The sequence below is a fragment of the Mastigoproctus giganteus genome, chromosome 5 (genome assembly GCF_048544385.1).
Source record: "Mastigoproctus giganteus isolate SK-2022 chromosome 5, ASM4854438v1, whole genome shotgun sequence".
In the NCBI taxonomy this organism is placed as follows: Eukaryota; Metazoa; Arthropoda; class Arachnida; order Uropygi; family Thelyphonidae; genus Mastigoproctus; species Mastigoproctus giganteus.
In genome coordinates, this window is record NC_143579.1 from 58271254 (window position 1) to 58293738 (window position 22485).

The window sequence follows — 22485 nt, forward strand, 5'->3', positions numbered from 1 at the left end:
ATTTATCCAATTAGCTTGTGATCAAAACTACAAACCAATTGGAATATAAGGCGACATCATTTTGGATTTTTTTTTTATTTTCTTGAGGTTCATTTAAAAAAAAAACGAAAGTAATCAGTTCTAACACAATTCATAATGACTACAAAGCTATAAATTTGCACATAATTTTTCTTTTACTACACAGCAGATTTTTTTTTTTTGTTTTGTTTCTACTATAAACTGTGTAACAAAATGGTGGAAACACTTGTTTCCACTAATTCTGTTGCATGTTGATTTAATATCACAAGTGCAATTGGTGACTGTGATTAAAAAAATTATAATACCAAAAGCGTGCAAATGCACTCTGCACGTATGACCAAAAATCGAAGTCGTCCCTTTAACTGCGGGCAGGTTTCACTAGACGACCCTCCCTGATGGACTGCCACAGTAAAGCTACTGGTATGGGAGTGATACCATTTCCATAATCGTCAGCTCCAAAGTCATCCTAATAAAAAAATAAATAAATAATAAATAAATAATATATAATAAAGAGTGGTTAAATTTTTAAATTAATTTAACGAGTGGTCCAAAGGGAGTAAAAAAAAAATATATATATATATATATATATATATATACAGTACACATAATGATTGTAAGCATGAGGAGATATGAATTAAAATCAAAAGGCTAAAAGCGAGTACCGAAGAGCGAAAATCACAGAGGCTATTGTGTTATTTTATTTCAAACAAATTCGGCTTACGTTCGTTTCAGAAGCACACTAATGACGTGTTTAGACTAAACCGAGGACGGAAAACAATGTTACCATTAAAAAAAAGAAAAACGCAGTTGTTCAGCAAAAATTTATATTTAGAAATCGCAAAATCTAAATGGTAATACTTAGTCCAACAAAATATTACAAGAAAGTTTCAAACAAAAAATAGCCTAAATCTAAAAATAAAAGCCTGTGTGTGTGTGTGTGTGTTTAAGGTATACACACGATTAAGGTCCCCTTCCCCCAACTTTCTCTTTTTAATACTATACATACCAGGTCGAGAAAACGTTGGTTACAACTACTAAAATGTCCGTTTTGGAAAATCGCAAAGTGCAGATTTCCAAAGGGTTAGGACTGAAAAATAATCCTTCATCAACAAATATTGACACAGACGCTCAAATTCTGGACGAGGTTCACTTATCCGAAGGTCGTTCAAAAGGTTCGCATATATTCGAACGAGCGTATACAGTCGAACCGCCCAAATCCGGCAATTCATTATTCGGCTATGCTTATAAAAATGGTGAAGGTGGAGGTTTCATCTCACAGAAAAAAGTTTTTACAAAACTCCAGTGATGTCGAGAAATTTGCTAGGTCACGGAACCGTTTAATTCTTATTCATAAACAAGATTAGCGACTCACTAATAACAGGGCCGTCTCTTTATATCATCGGTGGCCCCAGCACTCGGGTCCTTTGAGGGGTTTCTCTTTTAGCCATAATCGTTTATAAACAAATCTATTATTATGATCTTTGAAAATATTAAAATTAAATGCATATTTTCTAAGTAACCCCCCTCAAAATACTTAACCTTCAGACGATCGTTAAGACTAGCTAGCTAGCTTAGCTGTCAACTATAATATCTACTTTTGGGACTCTCCCCTACAATCGGTGGGCTACTCAGACACAGTCGGGTAGGCCCATGCGGACAAACGGTTCGATTGATAATAATATATGGATCACTCCATTCCTGAGTTTCAGGATTTATATATAAATCTTATATTAGGATAACGATTCACTAAATTTACTGTTTAATGAATGTTTTTAGAAATTGTAGATTGTCGTTCGCAAACAACTTTGACAATGCAACTTTATCCATATTTATTTACTTGTATGCTGCTTCCCTAAAGAAATTTAAGTTGCGCAGAGGATTGCGGCCTTTCAAAAAGCATACAAAAATCGACATCTATTGTGGAAATGGTATTGTCAAAGACGCTCAAAACTGAAACTATAGTGAAGCGATTTAAACTTTTTGCTTTGCCACTTTCAAAACACACCGTACACAATACGGTATAATTTGAAAGAGAAAATAATATTATTTTTGCTATACAGTACAGTATTTACTGTACGTTGCCATTCTCTAAAAAAAAAAAAAAAAAAAAACTATGTTGTGTTGTGCAATACTACATACATCACTGCATGTAACTAGAGGTTAACTTGAAAAAACTCGCCCACCCACACACAATAATCGTGTGGGTGGGCGAGTTCTGATAAAAGTTCTCAATGTTCTGATAAAAGGACACTGTATGCAGTAATTCAGTAAGCGTGACCGTTGTTGTTGGAGTGGGATTTAATGGCGCAAGGGCTATTATGGCAAAATTCCGCGTGTTACTTTGGATGTTAGTAACCGTGATGGGTTATGGAATATTGCTACTTTTTATCATGATAACGTAAACTAATTTTTCAATTAAGTGTGCACAATAGTTGTCAGTGATGGTAGACCTCTTAATGAAATCAAGAAGGGCAATTCCCTCAGCATCCAAGAAATCCATTACCGTGGCTTTGTCTACACCGCCTTTGCAAAGTCATGGCACTGCTTATGGAGGTAAATATGATGCTCGTTTACAAACCATGCTTTTATCATTATGTAATGGTCCAATATTTCATATTGGGCGACTTTTTCAAACGAGTTTAAAATATTTTTTCTTCTTTTCGATATATCAACTAGTTTCATTTTTTAGTCCTCTGACGGCATCCTTCATTCAAATTGCTCTTATAAAACAACGGTACATTGCGAAAACTATGAAATCTGGTATACAATTCCAAATATATATTTAATTACAACTTAACCCACTAAATTCCTCAATAAAGTACAAACATTACTGAACTATACCCGTTACCTGCACATTAAACTGCAGCCGCATTAGCCCTAATTCATTTCAGAAAATATTAAACAAAAATTTCGATGTGTTATTACACAAAATAATAATAAACACATAATCAAATTAAATATTAAATAACAAACAAGAAGTAGAAAATTACAATCTCCAAAATTCATGAAAATAACAGCTTAAAACATTAAGATATCCAAACACATATCAGTTATTCTCACTGTGAATATATACCTCACGTCACACCTCCCCTACTGTTTCTATAGATAAAAAAATAATTTTTTTAAGAAAGTGAATGCATGATAAAGCCAAAACACAATTAGCACTTCTCATCTATGCTTTTTGTGATTAATACTTCTATTAATTTTTAAGATAATTAAAACTGCGGCAGGACTTCAGTCGTGTTGAGTTAATTAACTTAAAAATTAATAAGCTTAGTGGCCTAAGTAAACTTGATTTCAATTTAAAAAGAAGTTTATTTTTCTTTGTAGCTCTATCTCTCATATACAGGGACACAGGTTGCCTATGACTGAGAAGTTTTTTTTATTTCATAAATATTGCCTCGGTTACTGCTCAGAAATACATTAATTACGTTTTACTATAGTACCAAAAAAAAAAAAAAAAAAAAGGGAGGGGGTTTCATATTTTCAGATTTCACAAACACATTGCATTTGCTTCAGTTCAGTTTTTATGTTGATTTCGATTATGAGTCCAAGATTTAATATATTAAGAGACAAAAGTTAAGGTAGAGATGATCGAGGTGCAATAGTTTGTCAAGTAATACAAATCAATGGAATTTGGTATGACAATATACTCGTACAGTATAAGTATCGTTAATGCAACAGCACGGCACATTAGGAAGGTTACTGTAAAGAAGAGAAGTACTGTATAAGATAAATGAAGGCAAATAGTTCGCTTATTGGCCTTGGAGTTAAACTGCGAATGAATGTTGATTTGTTGATAAATGCGTTTGGAAGAAAGAAATAATTAGAGATGCTGGTTCGGAGGAATCGTGCACATAGAAATATCTGAAAAAAAAAAAAAAAAAAAGCGGCAGAAACTTAATGTTTGCATGATAAGGAGTGGGGTATTTTGTACAAGAAAGATCATTAACTTGAGTGGTCTCTTTTGGATACAGTCAACGAGTTTGACAGAGGTTTCCCCACATCATCACAGATGTGGGAAAAATATTTCAAGGAAGGGGGAATTTGTTACTTGTTTAGGTTAGCAGCAGTTGTTTAAAAAAAACAAAGTAACGCCGAGAGTGAAAATAAAAGCCTGGTGGATTTTTTTTTTTTTTTGGTTTTTTGTGATACAGCGGAAGCAATATTTTTGTTATGGTTGTGCCAAAATACCATTAATAAACGTATTTTACATTGTCTATAGATCTGCATTGAAGCAGCAAGCTCTTTCTTGGAACAAATAAGATATGATCGGGGTTTAGGATGATTATTAAAGTTAACTGAATTTTATTCTAAAATTAACTCAAGAATCGCCCGGAGATTAGCATCAAACGAACTGATAGTTGATATTAGAGAAGTTGTAGCTATGATCAGTTGTCCACCGTGGCCATCCTGTTGGTCAGCGCAAGCAGTCGCAATAAGTTTTTCACCAGGTTCACTCCTACCATCAATTAAGCACCACAGATTTTGTGCAAGCTGCTTTAGACCTCTGCCACTCATAAGACACTTGCAAAACAGCAGGTTGGAAACGGTCCATTAGATGAATTGTCTCGGAGACAGGCACACCTGCGCAACTATTATACTTCGTGGAAAGTCCGTCATATCGCGGCCTGTTTCCACATAACCATGTGGTTATGTGGAAACAGGTATCCGATACGTATGTGCGTCCCAGTTGCACACACACACATACGTACGTATCGGATATTGACTTCGTTCACCATGCCGAGAATGTATTCCCGTGGTGCAGTCTACTTTCTCCCATTAGAGTAAGGGTCCAATTTCATGTCCTTTCAGTGCATTCATTACTTTAAGTGAATGCAAGACGCTGCAGAATCCGTCATCAAAATCTCAATTCAAGTGTTCGATAATGATCACCTTCATTGTCAGTTAAGGATCGTCAAAAAAAAGTTTGTGTTAGTAAAGTGTTCCGGATCAATTTTGAAAATCTCTCTTTTAATTACTTTCAATTTTAATAAATTGGTTAGCCAATTTATTATAATTAAAGAAAGGTTATTTACAAAGAAATTTAAGCTTTGTAAACAGCTTTCAAGAACTCCCAAAATGCAAAAAGAAGTCGCAGGGATTTAAATTAGGACTCACAGAGCTCTGATTTATTGTGTTGTTGTTCGGCACAATAGGAAACCAAATATTTCGGAATAATGTGTGAATATTAACGCGCAGATCAACAAGTTCTTCATTTGTTAAGAGTCATTGCAAGAACGACAGAACGATTAAATAATACATACAATGCCGATCGAATCAATCATCAGGTTTCTTAATTTATACGCAACCGCCTACGTAAGATTTACATTTTTTTTCATGGATTTCTGCACAATGGTTAGCAGATATCAATCTAAAAAAAAATTAAATTTATCAAAAGAAGTTAATTTTTGTTCACCCTGTGCATAACATTACATAAACGTTCTTTTCGACATGTAGAATTAACAGTCCTAAAGAAAATAATCAGCATGAAACTAAGCATTCGATAGAGAGTATTTCCCCTTATTAGTACTAGAATATTTTCAACTGTCCTAAGCAAAACTATTATTTGAGAAAGCCAAAAAAAAAACAACCTAGTGACAATTTGGATATATGATATTCAATGATTTCGGATTAGCACATGAATTCCTTTTACCTCTGAGCTTGTCACGAAATGTGTAGCTTGCGATTTCTCATGATCCTTAAGGAGTTCACCATCATATCTGAAGTCATTAAGGATAAAACAGCCTACTAATTTAATCATATATTCAATATGCAATACACTATATAAAAAAACAAGTCTCACCCTTACACAAATTTATTATAAATATGCCTAAACTAATGTCTAAAAAAAAACGTTATGATTTTATCTGTAGAGGAAAGTGGGCAGCACTAAATTTCATTTTGATCTGTTGTAGAAATTAATTGCAATTATGTTTAAGTGCAATATTGGAGTTACGAAAAACATCTTTTACATCACGAAAAAGTAGTTTTCTAATATAAAATTAATTATGTGCGAAAAATAAAAATCAGTCTTTGTCCCATTTTGCCCCTTACGCTAGTAGCAAGATGGGACGTGGATGTCCAGCCCAGTCTTTTTCATTTAGGAAAAAAACTCTGGCCAACCACTTTGCACATACGTGAACAATGGAGTATATAATAACGTATACATTTTAAAATCTTAAGAAAAATTTTTATTGTATTTTTAAATAAATAATACAAAAACAATGCCTCAATTTATTTAAATCATTTAAACAAGTGTGACTTATTTTTAAGTTTCATGGCACCATTGCAGGCATAGTGAACACACAGTCCAGTCCCTATAAAATCAGCCTTCATATTTTCCACCACAAAATATGCAGTAACATTCTTTGCTTGGTTTGTGTATTTCTGCTGGGTTGTGTCTCTTTTCTTTTCCATTACAGGGGGGAAAAAAGTTCTGTTTCAGTTCAAATCAGAAATGAAACTGAATTTAAAAAAAAAAATGGTTTGAACTGAAACCTTTAATAATGCAGGCTTCTTTTTATACAACTTGTTTCGTTTTTCTTTTGTCTTTAATTTAAGTTGGGCTGCTTGCAATATTCGGGACTGCTCCGATCAGCTTTTGGCAGAGGAGAGCATTCCTGAATTACTCATACTTTTCTGTTGATACATATCACTACCAACCTTATGAGAAGTGCAAGAATCAGAAGAGGTATTATTTGAGAAAGAATTAATGATGAGTCTCACACATGTTTGTTCCGTTCTGCAGTCTTCGTGTGTAGCAAAGGAAAAAGGGAGGAAGGGGACTCAAATTTGGTGACTAATAAATAAACGTTTGCCTTTTCTTATTAACTACACAACAAATTTACCACACACCAAAAAAAAATCCTCATCATAAGAATATATTTATTATTACAAAAAATACAGACCAATTCTACACATAGTCAATCAATAAACTGCTGCATAACGAATTATCTGGAACTACAAGATTAACAGTTCTTGCATGGAATTCTAGTTTTATCTATCAAATACGAATGAATGCATTTTCATGAATCTCATTCATTTCAAAAACCTGTTGAATTTAGAAATGTTGATATCCATACAATAAATGCGAAATAGAGTTGTGCAAAGAAGAGATAACTTATTTGCATGTGGATCCTGGGAGGGAGAGGGATACTTTGCAAATGAATCAGAAGGTGAAATTGGCAAACTCCATCAATCACACGTATCGGCATCGAGACAACGAAAAGCTGTGGTCTAGTATTTGCTCATTACTATGCCGAGTAGCACTGTCACGCATTAACACATCGGTAATCCACAGATTCAGACACAAGCGAATTAATTTCATGGCCCACTTGCCACATCAAAAGAATGGTCTGATGGGAGCATATCGCCACCTCCAAGTGAGCATATGCAGATACTCCGCCTAAGGCAAGGCTGAATGAAACGGAAAAGCTGTGCACTGGTGTGAAGCCGTGATAGTACGCGTTGCTCGACAACTTTCTATAGAGGCTGCTGAAAGCAAACCTCGAAAGCAAAGAGGACCAGAATGGAATCCCGGAGCACTTCGAGGAAGCAGTTCAAGATATTTTTTTAACACTTGAGGGCGTGTCCTTGTAAGCATTCCTTCCATGACCAATTGAAATCAGATAACACTAATAAAAATTCAAGCAAGTCCCAAAAAGACAATAAGAATTGGAAGCTGGAGTGATACTTGTAGACTATATTACAATAATCAAGAGTGTTAAACATTCGCTTTCTTCCATTAGGAACACGCAATGCTTGTAATAATAACCCAGATGAGTAATATGTGGGTCCGGATTGATGGTCGGCACCTTTTAAAGTCAGCTATATTTCATTCATAGATATAGCACCTTAGTATTAGACTGAGTAAAGGTGACGATAAAAAATCTGTGATCAACGAGCTGAGACAACTAGCTCGGATTGTTCAACAAAATACATAAAAACTGTTCGAACTGGTGTCACTCAGGTTCGAATAAACAAGCATTGGTGACAAACTTAACATGCTATTGCCGATTCCAAAGGAAGCATATAACTTGTTGAAGATTTAAATTTTGAAGTGGTGAGAAAAAAAATTTTTGTTTTATTTTCAGAGAGAAATAAAGATGAGCCTAGGACTACTGAGGATTGTCCTCTTTGTATATAGTAGAAATGTGCAAAATTAATTACGTTGTGAATATATTTTCACGACGTAATTAATTTTGCACATGTTTATTTTTGCATTATGACTGATGTGTAAAAAATTTAAGAAGAAATTTTTAATCTATCCTTTTCTACTTTTTGTTTTGAGAATTGCGGTATAAACAATGTGGTCGGGGTAGACATGTATAGTATCTTACGTATCTGGTGCCGATGAGGCCAAACACAACATAACATGACATTACACTGCACAAACAACATCCTATTCACAATTGGCCTGTTTTACACCGTTTTGTTTCACCCCCAGAGGTAATTGGCAGAGTTGAACTGCAGTTCCGGGTGCTGTCCTACATAACAACATACAACCACGACCAAAACTAAATTACGTGATTATATCGCTCACTGGCTGTAGTAGTGGCATAACTCAAAAGTCTTAATTTTTGAGTTAATACAACTGATGAGGTTGGGACAGTGAACTCTACATTTATGCAATAACAGTACAAAGTGAGATCAATATTATCTCGCTAGGTGACACAAGTGTCGTTATGCCATCTGAGTTTTTACTGCACCGAGAAGCGTCAACGGTGGCACTTCTTCAGTGTGCCCCACCCTTGGGACTGAATGGAGCGCGGCTGTGTGCAATAGTGATCCTTTCTGAGTTGTGCCAGTATTGGAGTGTAACGCAATGCAAATTTCTTGTTGTAGGTCATACACAAAACGATGGTGACTGTGCAACTCATTATTATAGAAAAATATTAAAAGATCGCTAAAGTCTGGTCCTTCTTACCATATCCATTTTTACCATTAGTCCCCTTTCAAGGTGACAGAGACGAGTCATTGCAATTTTTACCTGAAAGATTTCGCCCGACGCACTTCTATGAAATTTAATGAAAATACTGATGAAGTGAAATTCAATGGCATTGCTAACTTTAAAGCAGAAAAGCAGCATTTGGACTCTTTATTTTATAAAACATCATACAAACAGGATGATTATAAATCAGTTAATGCTAAAGCTAGTAAAACAAGAAAACCTTTGGAGACATTTGTAAATTTCGAATTGAAAAAAGGCTACAAGAGTTCCATTCCGATTTCGAAAAATAAGCACAGCGAGCACCACTCTTTGTTGAACAATAACACAATTCCCAAATGTCATGCTGGCTTTTATAAGTCTAACAGTTAATTTGCGGAAGGAATAAATTTTTCTAAGAAAGACTTAAATTCTTTCATTTTGCTTGTTTGTACACCAATAATTACGTACTAACTTCTTGTTCTTATTTATGATTTACCACAATTATGTTCTCAAAGATTAAAATGTAGTTCATACATGTTACTGAGTTTATGAATATAAATAAAGCGCTTGTTAATGTGTTTTTTTTTTTTTTTTCGTTCTTCATCCTAATTACTTTCTTTAGGAGACTCAAGTCAAAAATTTTGAGTGTTTGTTGGTGCAATAGTGGCACAACTCAAAGGGGGGAGGGGGTAAATTTTCGAGTATTCTGGTTACCCATAAGGGAATGTTGATCAAACCAGCCTAATTTTGAGCACCACTGGGTATGATGAGATGAATCACAATATATTTCAACAATCACATAATTTCTTCAATTCTAAACAAACTAATTTTAAAAGCCAAATTTTCCACATTAATTATCTCAGAATTACGATTTTTGAGTTATGCCACTGCTGCAGCCAGTAAGAGATATGACAGAGTGTCAGATTTCGAGAATGCATGGAGGGTGAAACTTCCTCAGTGCATGTTCCCGACAATGAAGTTCAAAGAAGGAATGGTGTAGGACTGTTTCTGGCAGTTACCGCTGGTAAGTTGAGGACTTGAAATTTGTCACCTCAGATCGTACCACACATGCCCGATGAGATTCTGCTGGACACCTCGGTGGCCATTGCATTCGGAAAATATCTTTATTCTGATGACAGTCCACCAGTTGTTCTATATGGGGGAAAGCATCGTCCACAAGATGAGTTGAGAACAAATAGTACCTCTAAATACACTGAAACAGGGTTCAAAGATTCTGTTTAGCACCTCCCAACAATCACAGTTTCACCACTGAAGAGGTGAAAGCATTGCAGATTATGCCTGCTTAAACCACTTACTTCGTAAACATCTTTCCCCTGATAATAATGGGCGGCGCCCTTTTCAGTTCCCTCTTTCCAGATGAAATATGTCGATACGAAATATGCGGATATGTCGAAAATTGTAGTGTAGACTGAATTTAGACTTTTTCGTGATTATATATCTTGAATTGCTGTATAAAGTGGAATATATAGTCCACTTATGTAACAATTCCCTGCAAAGGCCCTATGCCACTAGACCACGAAATCAGATATGTTTGGCATCTACGCACGATCAGGCCAGTCGCTTTAAAACTACTAATATCTGCATATTAGAACGATGAAACATGTGGTCATTTAAATCAGATCTTGATTTATGGACACAATTTCATTTCGACTTACTGGAAATTTGTGCAAACTCAATTATACCAAAATTACACCGGTACACTTCATGACACAGATAGAATCTCAATACACACTGTCTGGATTACATAATTTAACTCTGTCTAATAGTTTTTATCCGTCTGCACTGGTCCAAAGTGAATCAGTTCGTATGCTAGTAACGGAACGGCTATGTGTAATTTTCTGTACAATGGGTACCTTCACAGCTGATTTTCGCGTTGTGCGGACTGTAAAACCTGGAATAATCATTGGGGGACTCTACTTTCCCTCCCTTATAATAAAAAAAAAAGTAAATGAAAAATAAATATGAATAGTAAATATTCATTCGCATAAATTCTATTTCACACATAATTTGTTGTTCATTAACATTTTCTTAACACTTTCTTTTATAAAGCAGCTATCTCGGTTTTCAAACTGAAGTAAGAATAGGAAAAACATAGTACATGCATAAGGAGAAAGGGGAGGAAGCAGAAACGAAACTTCGAATTTTTCTGCCCCCGACCGTGCTCTTTAGCCATACCAAACCAACCGTTGTGCCTTCTGACTCTTCAACCCACACTGAGGACGTGGAGGTATAGTAGTTTCGCCACGGGGAGGAAGCCAAGAATCCGATACGTTTCAAATTTCCCTTTTAGGTATTAAGCACTCAGCGTTAAAATAAATCTTACAAGATACATCTCAATATGGCTAGCCAGTCGCTCGATTATATTATATTATTTGTTATTTATTTTTGGCTGGTGCAGCAAAAATATTTGGCTTCTTTGCGCACTATGGTCAATGTTAATACTATAGAAAAATGCACAAAAGACAATTTGTACTTTTCTAAAACATTTTAGACTTCGTTAAGAAGATAAAACTTCATTGGGGGATTTTAATCACTAAAATTACCTTTAAAACTTAAAACATAATATTCGTATTTAAATCAAGACCAAAATAACATAATATTCATATCTGTTCATAAAACAAATGGTTATCTCTAAACAGGGAAAATTAGAAATAAATGAAGAAATATATAAGATTTTAAGAAATCAACAATTCGTGGATTAAAATATAAGCAAAAAAATATATAAAGATAAAAGGTAAATCCATAATTTCAGTTCCACCATGTGAACCTAATTATTCAGCTGTGAGGCCTATTTATGATCATCTCTTATACAAAGTCGCTACAGATCAAAGAACATGAATCTATCCTAATTTCAAAAGTCTGAAACTACTCAACAAACAAATGCTTACTCTGTAAATCGAAAACCTCATTTACAGAACGTAATAAACATCAAGCGTTAAACTTATTAAAACAGAACGAGTGCCTAGAAAAGTCATCTCGACAAGCATCCACAATTTTCAGAGTCAATGATTTATATTATCATCTATAAAGTCACTTTCTGGAAGGCTCTATTGAAAAGAAACGAACTGCAATAATGAAATGTTGATTTAGATTTTAAATGAATGTTAATTTAACTGTACCGTAATAAGAGTAAGGTACTGCATAAGGAATGCGCAAGTAAAAAGATCTGTTCTGTTATTATTCGACTAGCCAAAAACAAATGCCAATCCTTCTCGCCCACCCCCATTTTTCTTTCCAGGAAAAGAACTGGGTGAAAGAAACTTCACGTAATACCACGTTCCATCCATTAGCCACAAGAGACCAGTGACCACAAACAGTAGCTCTTCATAGAGTCGCGACCAGCCACTGTTAAGAAGTAACGGAGCATAGTCTAACTGCCACAACTCAGTCCCCATTAGATTTAATGAAAAACTTCCCCTATCTTTCACACCACTGCGGCTACGTAAGTAACAGTGCCATGGCAACCAGTTAAGTACTTCTCCGAAGGAGAAATCTGCTCATCTTAGTCGAAGATTCTATTACTTGGAACTCTTTTCTCGTTCCGCGGTAATTAAAAACAACAAAAAACAGAGAAATCAAGAATGCAATTAGTGAATAGTAATTTAGAAATTTAAAGAGTCGGTGCATAAATGAAGTCGGAGTGAAAAGAATATTAATCTTATATTATTAACATAACAACTGCAAAACGAGGCATTAAGCTGTACGTAAGCTACGACGTACAAGACAGAAAGTGGTGATCGCTATTTACAGAATAGTTCCATCCCAAACAAATTATCAGACAGCTAACAGACATTCAAAATATTGACTCATTCAAAATATTGACTGATAGCAATGTGCAGAATCAGTGATAAAAATTATATCATTTTTCGAAGGCGGAAGTCGATTGGAAAAAGCACCTCGCGAGGCAGAATTTCCCAGAGGAAAGGAAAAGCCAGATAGTTAACGTGGTAGTAGGCGATAAGAAAAACTGTTTAAAAGTTGGTACTAATACATCTTCCAACTATTCCGACACCAAAAAACGAATCGATGTAGTCAGTTAAAACAAGCTTCAAGGCATACAACTAGTTTCAGTATTAAAGAGAAAGTTTCAACGCAAATATGACGTAACAGGACGAAAGTGTTTCGTACCCATCCACGTCATGAACTTTTTTAAGTGTTTCATACGTCAGTGGTTCAGCTAGTTTTTCGTTTACAACGCATCAGTACAGGGCCATATGCACTGTGTGTACTGGGTAAAAGTGGGTGTTCACGAGCTGATTTCCATGTTGTGCGGGCTATATACCTCGAAATAACTCAAGGTAGGGGAGGGCTAATCCCTCCGCTCGAAATCAGCAAACTACAGTCCAACTGAATAGGCTTTCAAGAATTTCTTCGTTTTACGAATGGATTAGACTAGATCTCACCAAAAGAGTGAAAACTGGCCAAAGCACTATATCGTTCTGTAGGTAGCGAGTGAAAGTAGATTAGATACTACTCCGCTCGTGTGGTCGAATATCTTTCGATATGTGTGTGTCAGAAATAAGGTTACTCTTAATAGTTTCATAATGGTCAACAAACCTTTTTTCTTCAACAGTAAAGATGGCAATATGTAATAATTCTGACAGAGCTCTAGTTTTCCTATTTAATAGCATTTCTGTCAAAATGAACTTCAAATTCATACGATATACATTCATGAGAAGAAACAGACGAAATGGCTGGGTGTTTCAAAGTGCCAATGCCAAGAGATGACTATATGCAACGTTTCTTCCATCTCGACGGGATTCGAACCCAGGCCTTTTCTACACCGTTTAAAGATGTTGTTGTAGTACGGTTTTAGGAACATCACTGACAACTAAGGCCATATTGCACCGTGTATATTGTCTGTAAATTGCGTGTGTTCTGAGGTCGATTTTCTGTTTGCTGGATAAAAAAAAACCCCGCGTTTCCGGGAGAAAAAGCCATGCAACCCTCGCTTGAGACCGACTAACTCAGCAACGTTGTGAAAAAGGCCATAAAAATTCCTCTCGTCATCGACGGGACTCGAACTCGGGTCTTTTCCACTCGGTGTGGAGAGGACGGCAATTCGACCAACTGTGCTACTCACGTGGATACGGTTTAAAGGCCAGCCACCTTAATCTCTGGTAACAGTAAGGGCAAGCAAAGCTGAAGAGAACACACCAACATTATATTTTGTGCGCAACTCTTTATGAATATTATTTCATAAGCCTACACTGCCAATTACACTAAAGATATTTCTTGAACTTCCCAGAATTACACATCATTTGATGGAACTGGAATAGCACGATTTGGTATCCTCACTGAATATAATCAAATAATCTACAGAAATTCGCTTCAGTTCTATGGCCTGTTTGTTTGTTTGTAAGAAGGGAAAAAAAAAACTCGTTATCACTTTTATAAGAAATGAATTAACTATCATTCAAATTAATAAAATTATCATAATATTAAAATTAAATTATAAATGAAGATAATCCGGTGTACAATAACTTTCTAAAGTGGATTAAAATGTAGTCCAGTCGGACTGATCTGTAATCCACAGATTTTTTCGATTACTTTTGGACAAGAAAAAGCAACTGATATTGAAGTTTCTTAGATTTCAACTGTTTTGAAACATTCAATTAGTTAAATTAGTCTTAATTGTTTACTTGTGTTTTGTAAGAACAAAAAAAAAAAATTTTCACGTCCTAATTTCACTTGGTGGATGCATTCCCACTTAACGTAATGGTTCTCCATTTGCCCGTCTTCAGACAGATAAACAAGCTAAATATAGCCCACAAATCGAGAAAACAATAATATCATGAGTAGTTACTGCCATTTTTCTTCATCAGAACCTTCGGCAATAAAACTGACCACACCGCTAATAAGTTGCCCATAAAAGTATTCGTCAATCCCTAAAGTGAGATTTGGCAATGTTCCATATGTATCAGCTAAAGAGAAAAATATTACTGTGGTAAGAACCTAATCACAATTTATTGTCGAGTTCACTCAACAATAAATTGGGATAGTTAACAGCTTGCTTTATTTCAAACTCTTCGATAACGATGCACTGAAGAAATTCTTCTTCTTGTACGGTTTCTAATTGCCTTTTTACCTGCTGCAACTGCACTTAAGGCTTTCTACGTCCCATGTAGCATTAAAGTCCGATTTCATCTTAACTACTCCATACATGCATAATGACCTACTGTGCTAAATCAAATTTGACCAGCTTGTAAAATATCACAATTCATAAAATTAGCAACCTAAATAAATCAAAATTCTTCACATAGTTGCACACAGGCCTTTCACATTATCTGGAACATCATGCGAGTATAAACTTCAATCAGCCGATCTTAGGACGGAATACGACTTTCTGTGAATTAAGTTATTCTGCGGTTTTCAGTCGGTACAAAATGCAAATCAACCTCAGAACATACACTTCTACAAATTCACAGGTATGAGAATCCACGTTAGTGGGTTCTCATACAAACTGAAATGACCAGTTTCTCCGAGGACAGAGATAAATTTCTACTGGAATTACTATACGGACAGCTTCACAAGCAACAACTACTAAATTATGCATTTTTGGACCAATTAGGATTTTTCTAGCTGATCCAGTAAAACCTACTTAATTAAGCGAGAAGAGTTAACATTTTTAATGTCAAGTTTACGAGGATGGATTACGCCAAATTCAGCGCAACCAACAGAATGCGAACAAAATCGATAAGCTTCAGATAAACATCGTTACATATCATGAAAGGATAAGTAAAGAATTAGAAGTCTGCCAAATTGTAATTTAAATATAGTTCTAGCCTCTTAGCTTAACATTAAAAAAATAATAATAATTCATCTTTTAATGTGCAATTGGACTTACATCAGTAGTCTAATTGCACATTAAAATGTTAAAAATATATAATAAAATGTTAAAGCAAAAATACCATTGCTGTCATAAAAAACAAAAATAAGAACAAATCAGAAGTGAGACTGTTTAAATTTGTAATTGTCGTCTGCAATTTATGACAACGACTTCGGTCAGCCAATGGCTAACTATATGCACCATATTCAAATTAATGAGACACCTCTACAAAACAATGTCACGCAAGGTGTCGCTAGGATCGGTCTTCTACGTTTGACTTTTCTTGCCTTACTCTTCTAGCAGAAAGAGTGATCACACCACCCGCTTACAAAATAATAAAAGGCAACAAATATTCCACTACATGTAGCGAATACCAAGAAGGATATAAACTGTGGAGATCTTCTCAACGTTGAGATGTATAAAACGAATGTTCCAAAGCAGATCGGTAAGCCCAACTCGCTCATCGGAATACACAATTATGACACTACTTCCATCTATTTTACATTCTTCCCTTACTCCTTCCTCTTCTGACAAGGAAGGAACGAATATAGAAAACAAATACATGTACAGACCATTGAATGAATAAACACTGAAGATTAGCTCGGCAACCATGGTTATAAACATAAGGTAGAAATGAAATACGCCATTAATTCAGAAAATACAAGAATAAGCACAGAAAGAAGAAACAGCTTCAATTAACGAAAGTTGATCTTTATTAAAGGAATTTTTTGTTGGGGGAAAAAAAAACATAATGTGGATATCTCTGTTAAAGCATTTTTGCGAGAAACTGAAGGGTAAAATATCAACCAAAGTGTTTCGCAGGGCAGTCAGTTATCAAAATAGTGAAGCTATAAAAAAAAAAAAAAAAAAAAACACGAAAGGAAAAAACGCATAACCATACCGGCAACCTTCTAATAAGAGCAGTAGCAGTATCAGGTTTGCTAGCCTTGTGAAACACAATTCAGGGAGATAAGAAAATACTTGCCACTATCCGGTACGCTTGCCAACTCTCTAAAATACCGTTCTGGAGATAACAGATGGCGTTTATCGGTATATTTATATATAAAAAAAAGTGAGGAAAGCATTAACTTTTTTTTTTATTACATTTTTACACTCCGGAATAGCTGAGGCGTTCCCAAAATGCGAACTGCTAGACAAGAGCATATGAGTTAATGATCTAGTATAATGTTCAGTTCTCTGGTAGTTTTCCTAAATTAGACTTTCAACCGTAGAAAAATCGATAATTTTTGAAAGTGATAAATTTATTCAATAAATACACAAACAAAAATAAGTATATAATTATAAATTTTGCAGGGTCAAGAAACATCAGATGAATGAGATTATGCTGCTTTCTTTACAGAGCATTAATAAATGTATACTTGCACTGATTTCTTGGAGAAAAAAAAAAAAAAAAAAAAAAAACATCCTCCTGGCACATTGCCGTCCCGGGGTGACCTACAGTTTCTTGTGGTTAATAAAAGGATAATAATAATAATAAGTCATTTTTTGAACTATACATTTTAGATAACTGCGAACTATGACTGCGCTATCAACAAAAATACCGAACAATTGTGTAAGAGCAACATTTATTATTTTTGTTATATAAATTATGATTTTTATTAAATTTACTTTGATTTGAATTCCAAACTGATCAATAAACAGAAGATTCTTTCATTGGACGCTAACGAAATGCCAAGGGACCAAATGCTGTTTCTGAAAATCACGACGAATTTTTTAATCAGCGTAAGTAAAGGCTGGAATGAAACAAATGGAGAAGATTGGGGAAACCAATCCTCCAAATAGAATCTAAGAGGCATTAGTAGCTGGGAATGATTTGGAGTAGTAATAACGAAGTATGATTACTGTATTGTTGTTGTTATCCATATAGTGCATTGTGTGTGTGTGATGACCAGAGTGTGTGTGTGTTCACCAGCCGATATGTATGTTGATGGCTGAAAAACGTGGAATAACTCACGGGGAAACCCTACTCCACTGCCTGAGATCGGTAAACTGCAGCCCAGATTGACTCCAGTCTCTAACAGGATTCGAACCTAGGCCTTCTCCAAAGGAGTGACAAGGGGAAAAACGATTATATTGTCACAGAGAAGGCTACGTTAGGTATGATTGGATTTGCTACAGCACATCAGTTGACATCAATTTTCTGAATCAATACTGACACATTTATTATAAACTGCTCTAATGGGACAGACATCAGTAGGTGCATTTTACAGGTTACATGCAAAACACCATCCGTACATTTTGGTACATGTCAAAATTCTTTCAATTGAAACAACAAGTTTTATAAACGGAACGGATGTCTTACTTGATAAGGTCACTTAGAGGCTCAAAAATTCGCGTATAGATCAGAGGTCCTCAAACTTGACATCATCGCGCCTCCCTAAATGATAAATGAATTTGTGCAACCCCCTCTTCTCTTCCCATAAATAAAATTAATGATTTAATTTGGGTTAGAAATGGGCAAAAATAAATATACCGCTTACTTTTAATAACTGAATTATAATCAATATAACAAATCTCTCCTGTTCTTCTCGGCCTTCAACCCATACACTATAGTATACACCATACACTATATATTAGAACATATAGTACTAAGTACTATGTGTTCTAATATCTTTCGTGCTTGGGTTGTCCATAAAAAAAATCTATATATCAAATAAAATTACGGAACCTAATAATATTATAAAATAAACCCGTTACAATGGAAATAAATAAAAAATAAATAACTCATTTAAAACCTGAGGCAAAATTTTAAAAAAAATTGCAAACCCCCTCTAAGTTGCCCGCGACCCACAGTTTGAAAACTCCTGGTATAGACACAATTGTTGGTTTTATTTCATTCTGTATTCCTTGTCTTTGAAAACAACTGAAAATAAAAATGAAGAGAATGAATGTAAGATCCAAACGTATTGAATGGAAATAATCTTACGAGTTCAGCCGAGTTTTTGAAAAACGGGTGATGTGGCACTAATCTATCACCCTGAAAGTTTCTTGTGTATCTGGGTTGCCGAAAGATATTCGAATCAACAATAACAAATTTCCCTGCATCAAGTTTACAAGTGAGTGAGGTTATTCATTAACTAATTGGGTCCATGAGATGCTTTCAGGATTGAATAGGAGAATCGGTTTGGATATGGTAAGAAGGGTAATCTGTGGCTCGACTGAACCGTCTCATGATTCATTATTCCATGCTCAAATGTTTGATCGAGTGTTTAAAGGAAATACCTTAACAATCGATCAAACATTTTGGTGTGTAACTATCCTCCGCTTATTCTAAGAATTTTGGGGAACGGATTTATTGAGAATTACAATCTAAATTAAAGACCTGTCCAATCACGCCAGCCTACAAGCAAACCAGGCTCAACGATAGCAACGAGTAAACTACTTGAAAAAACAAATGCAACTGAGAAATCAATACGGTCTTCTGAAAAACATGAGCTGCATAAAACATTGTCTCCACAGATTATGTAAACTTCATTAACACACTGGGTTCATAAGAATGCGACTGGTTTATGCGACAGCTACTTGACAGAAAAAAAGCAGGTCAAGAGGATAGGCTAAGAAATCTTCTCCTGGTATGCTGAAGTATGCGATCGTGGACAATACTGTACCGTTATCCATTATTACTAAAATGATGTATTAACCATAAAGGTGGCTGCGTAGCATAGTGGCATTATGACATTTTTAAATTCAAAGAAAGATTTACATCTTTGTATTCAAATCGACCGCCAAAACATCTACAGTCCATCACAGGCCTTCTTCTCTCATTTATATAAAACCGTATCTGCACATCGACAAAAGAAACGGAAAAAAGTAAATGCAGTTAAGTATTTGAAATTTACAAATTCCAAAACAGCTACCTAAACCACTTACAAAAAAAAAAAAAAAAACAAAAAAAAAACTCCAAACACCGCGGACAAGGATATTCCAAACTGGGAAATATATTCCAATTTATTTTGCGAAAAAATAATACTTTATACAGAATCACAACTCAAACCAGCTATTCTGAAATTCAGAATATATGCCCGATACTGGAGGATAAAAAAACATGACTTCTTGCTTATCTTACGGAATAGCCGAATTATTATCATTTCTTTAGTTCCATTCAACCATTGAAACCCTGCTGTTATACGTAAGTAATTTACGATTAGGGAAATAATCCGACTTCAATCCCTTCCTGCCTATTACGCATCAGTCAGCCTCGATATCCGCAGTTTATGTTAACCAGACTGACAGTACGAAAAGTGTCTTACTGAATTACAAAAGAGACAGTTATGAGAAAGAAGAGCATCCTAATTTTAAAATGTTCCATGTCTTTCGAAGCCGACAAAGATACAAATTACATGTTAAAAAAGGAAAGCCACTTTGTTAATGATGTTCAATTTTGAAGTGTTTGCGCATTCTACACATAATTAAGACCTTGTTCCAGATTTTTCCCTGTTTGTGTTCTTAACTGAAGCTATTAGAGTTAAGAACTAGGAGATTAAGAAGTACAGTAAGACAAGAAACAAGAGTAAAACCAACATTGATAACAGCAGAAGTGCTTTCATTTTTGTTTTGTTTTGTTTAAATAAAACGTTGTTTTCAGTTGATTCTATACTAGGTCACTTGATCTACCATCTTTAGCAACTTCCCACATTTTCTGAGAACGCTTTCTGATAAAACACACACCGGCAATTATTTATCATTTTAAATTACCTACGGGTATAACACATTTATTCTGACTATCAGTAAAAACCTGAAAAGGATACGCTATAACATATCTTCGTAGGAGACTGAACTGGTCCACTGTTTCTGGTAAATACAGCTTCATGTTGGTGAAGACATCAGGAAGTAACTACAATTATAAAAGACTGCATTAAATATATATTTAAAATATTTATTTCAAGGATGAAAAGTAAACATTTACTGAACACTTCTCTTGAGAGACTAAATTAAGGTAACCATTATAATAAAGCATATAATTTTAAGGCAACCATAGAAATAAAGCATATACATTGTGTATATACGAGTGAGAATATCTTGATAAAAAGTGTTTCTGACAATCTTGTGTAAACACGTTTACATAAGGCTATCAGAAATACGCTTTTGCTTCCAGCTAATACATACTTAAGTTCCAAAAATCTCTGAGGAGAATGCATATTGAAATACATGCGCCAAACTTTTTCTTTTTCATAAATAATGTGTTAGGCTACAAAATAAACTCAACATTAAGAATTACAAGCCCGTAAACATGGAGATAAATATATTCAAAAATTGTCAATATTTCCGAAAAAATCAAGTGTTTTGAATATTCTGGTTGAGACGCTTCATTTTCAAACAAGGGCAGTATATGCAAAATTATTATAATATACACTTCCTGAATACTTTATTAGGAACATGATGAAACAGATTACTGTACTTCCATTAGTCCGATACGGCACTGAGTCAACAAGGTGTAAAAAGGTGATACGAGAAACATTGGGCCAGTCATGTAACTGGACTGACAGCAGAGGATTGTGCTGACGAACACGTCTTTTCAGTTCATCCTATGTGTGCTCAATGGGATGCAGATCTGAAGAGTGGTTGGCTAGGAGAGATGCAACCACCCACCTCAGCTGGTGGACGGTTGCACTGTCACCTTGAAATTACTTGGATTTCCTCTATTAAATGCAGAGGATAAATGCTCCGTCTTTTAGCGACGACCCCACATGATAATACACTGCAGACCGTCGAGCACATCGGCTCCACCAACTTACATTTTCAGCCGCAGTTAAGTCTGTTCACCAATGTTTTACGGAAGTTTTCCATTCGTTAACGATTCAAATGATACTTCACTTTGAACTGAAGAAGTGTAACCGATCGCTGAACGCCAACAGTCACACCTCTTTAGAAATCTGTGAAATCCTGTCCGTTCCCAATTTCCGGAAAATTGTTTGCTCACGAGTAGTCACACAACTTTACAGCGCTTTCCCTTCCTCTGTTTAAATATTTTTTCCTCATAGATTTATACAATTCGTATTGTTTACACAATTTTCCATAGATTGTTGCAATTATCTGCACATCATTATAAAGTAGCCTGGTAGTGTATGTTCAACGTTAAGTACTGTAATTTAAACCACGCTAGCCTACAACGCAAATTTTACATTTAAAATGCAGCATAGAATACGGGTAACATACTAGTTCTTGATTTTCTTTCAATGCAAAGTTTAAAATTCAGATGTGCGCAATGCACAGAGTATTATTTTATCTGCCATAAGCATGAATATTAATAAATTAAAAACAATTATTAAATCATTAATAAATTATTAATAAAAACACAAATTACGTCATTGAGTAAAACTCTCATTGATCAATTGTTACACAATACATTGATATTTCGTCAACTAACCAATGAGAGATCTTTATTGGATTACGTATTTCGTTATGTCAGGATTAAAGTTAGGGTGGACAAAGTATCGTGAGAAATTACACATTTTGTGCCTTAGCTGACATACATTCAATCAGTCGCAAATGTATCGATGGGCGGAACACACTGATCACCAATACAAGTATTTATTACGTATGTGTCAAGGGGTAACTACTCCTATGACACAGCTCTCGATCACATAAATGACAGAACCCCAAATCAGTGACCATTTAAGCGCATTATTATTGAACATTATCACAAGATATATCAGGTGTTCAT

General features: G+C 35.0%; 1 protein-coding gene across 1 annotated transcript in view; it reads right to left on the bottom strand.

The window, feature by feature from the left end:
• Positions 1-277: 277 nt before the first annotated feature.
• Positions 278-22485, bottom strand: part of DNAlig3 (DNA ligase 3) — a 305218-nt gene continuing 283010 nt past the window's right edge. The window contains exons 23-25 of the mRNA XM_090374562.1: positions 20570-20655; positions 5675-5741; positions 278-484 (exon numbers count right to left, since the gene is read on the bottom strand). Of these exons, the coding sequence (XP_090230688.1) occupies positions 377-484; positions 5675-5741; positions 20570-20655 (261 nt within the window). The 3' untranslated portion in view covers positions 278-376. The remainder of the gene's footprint in view (positions 485-5674; positions 5742-20569; positions 20656-22485) is intronic.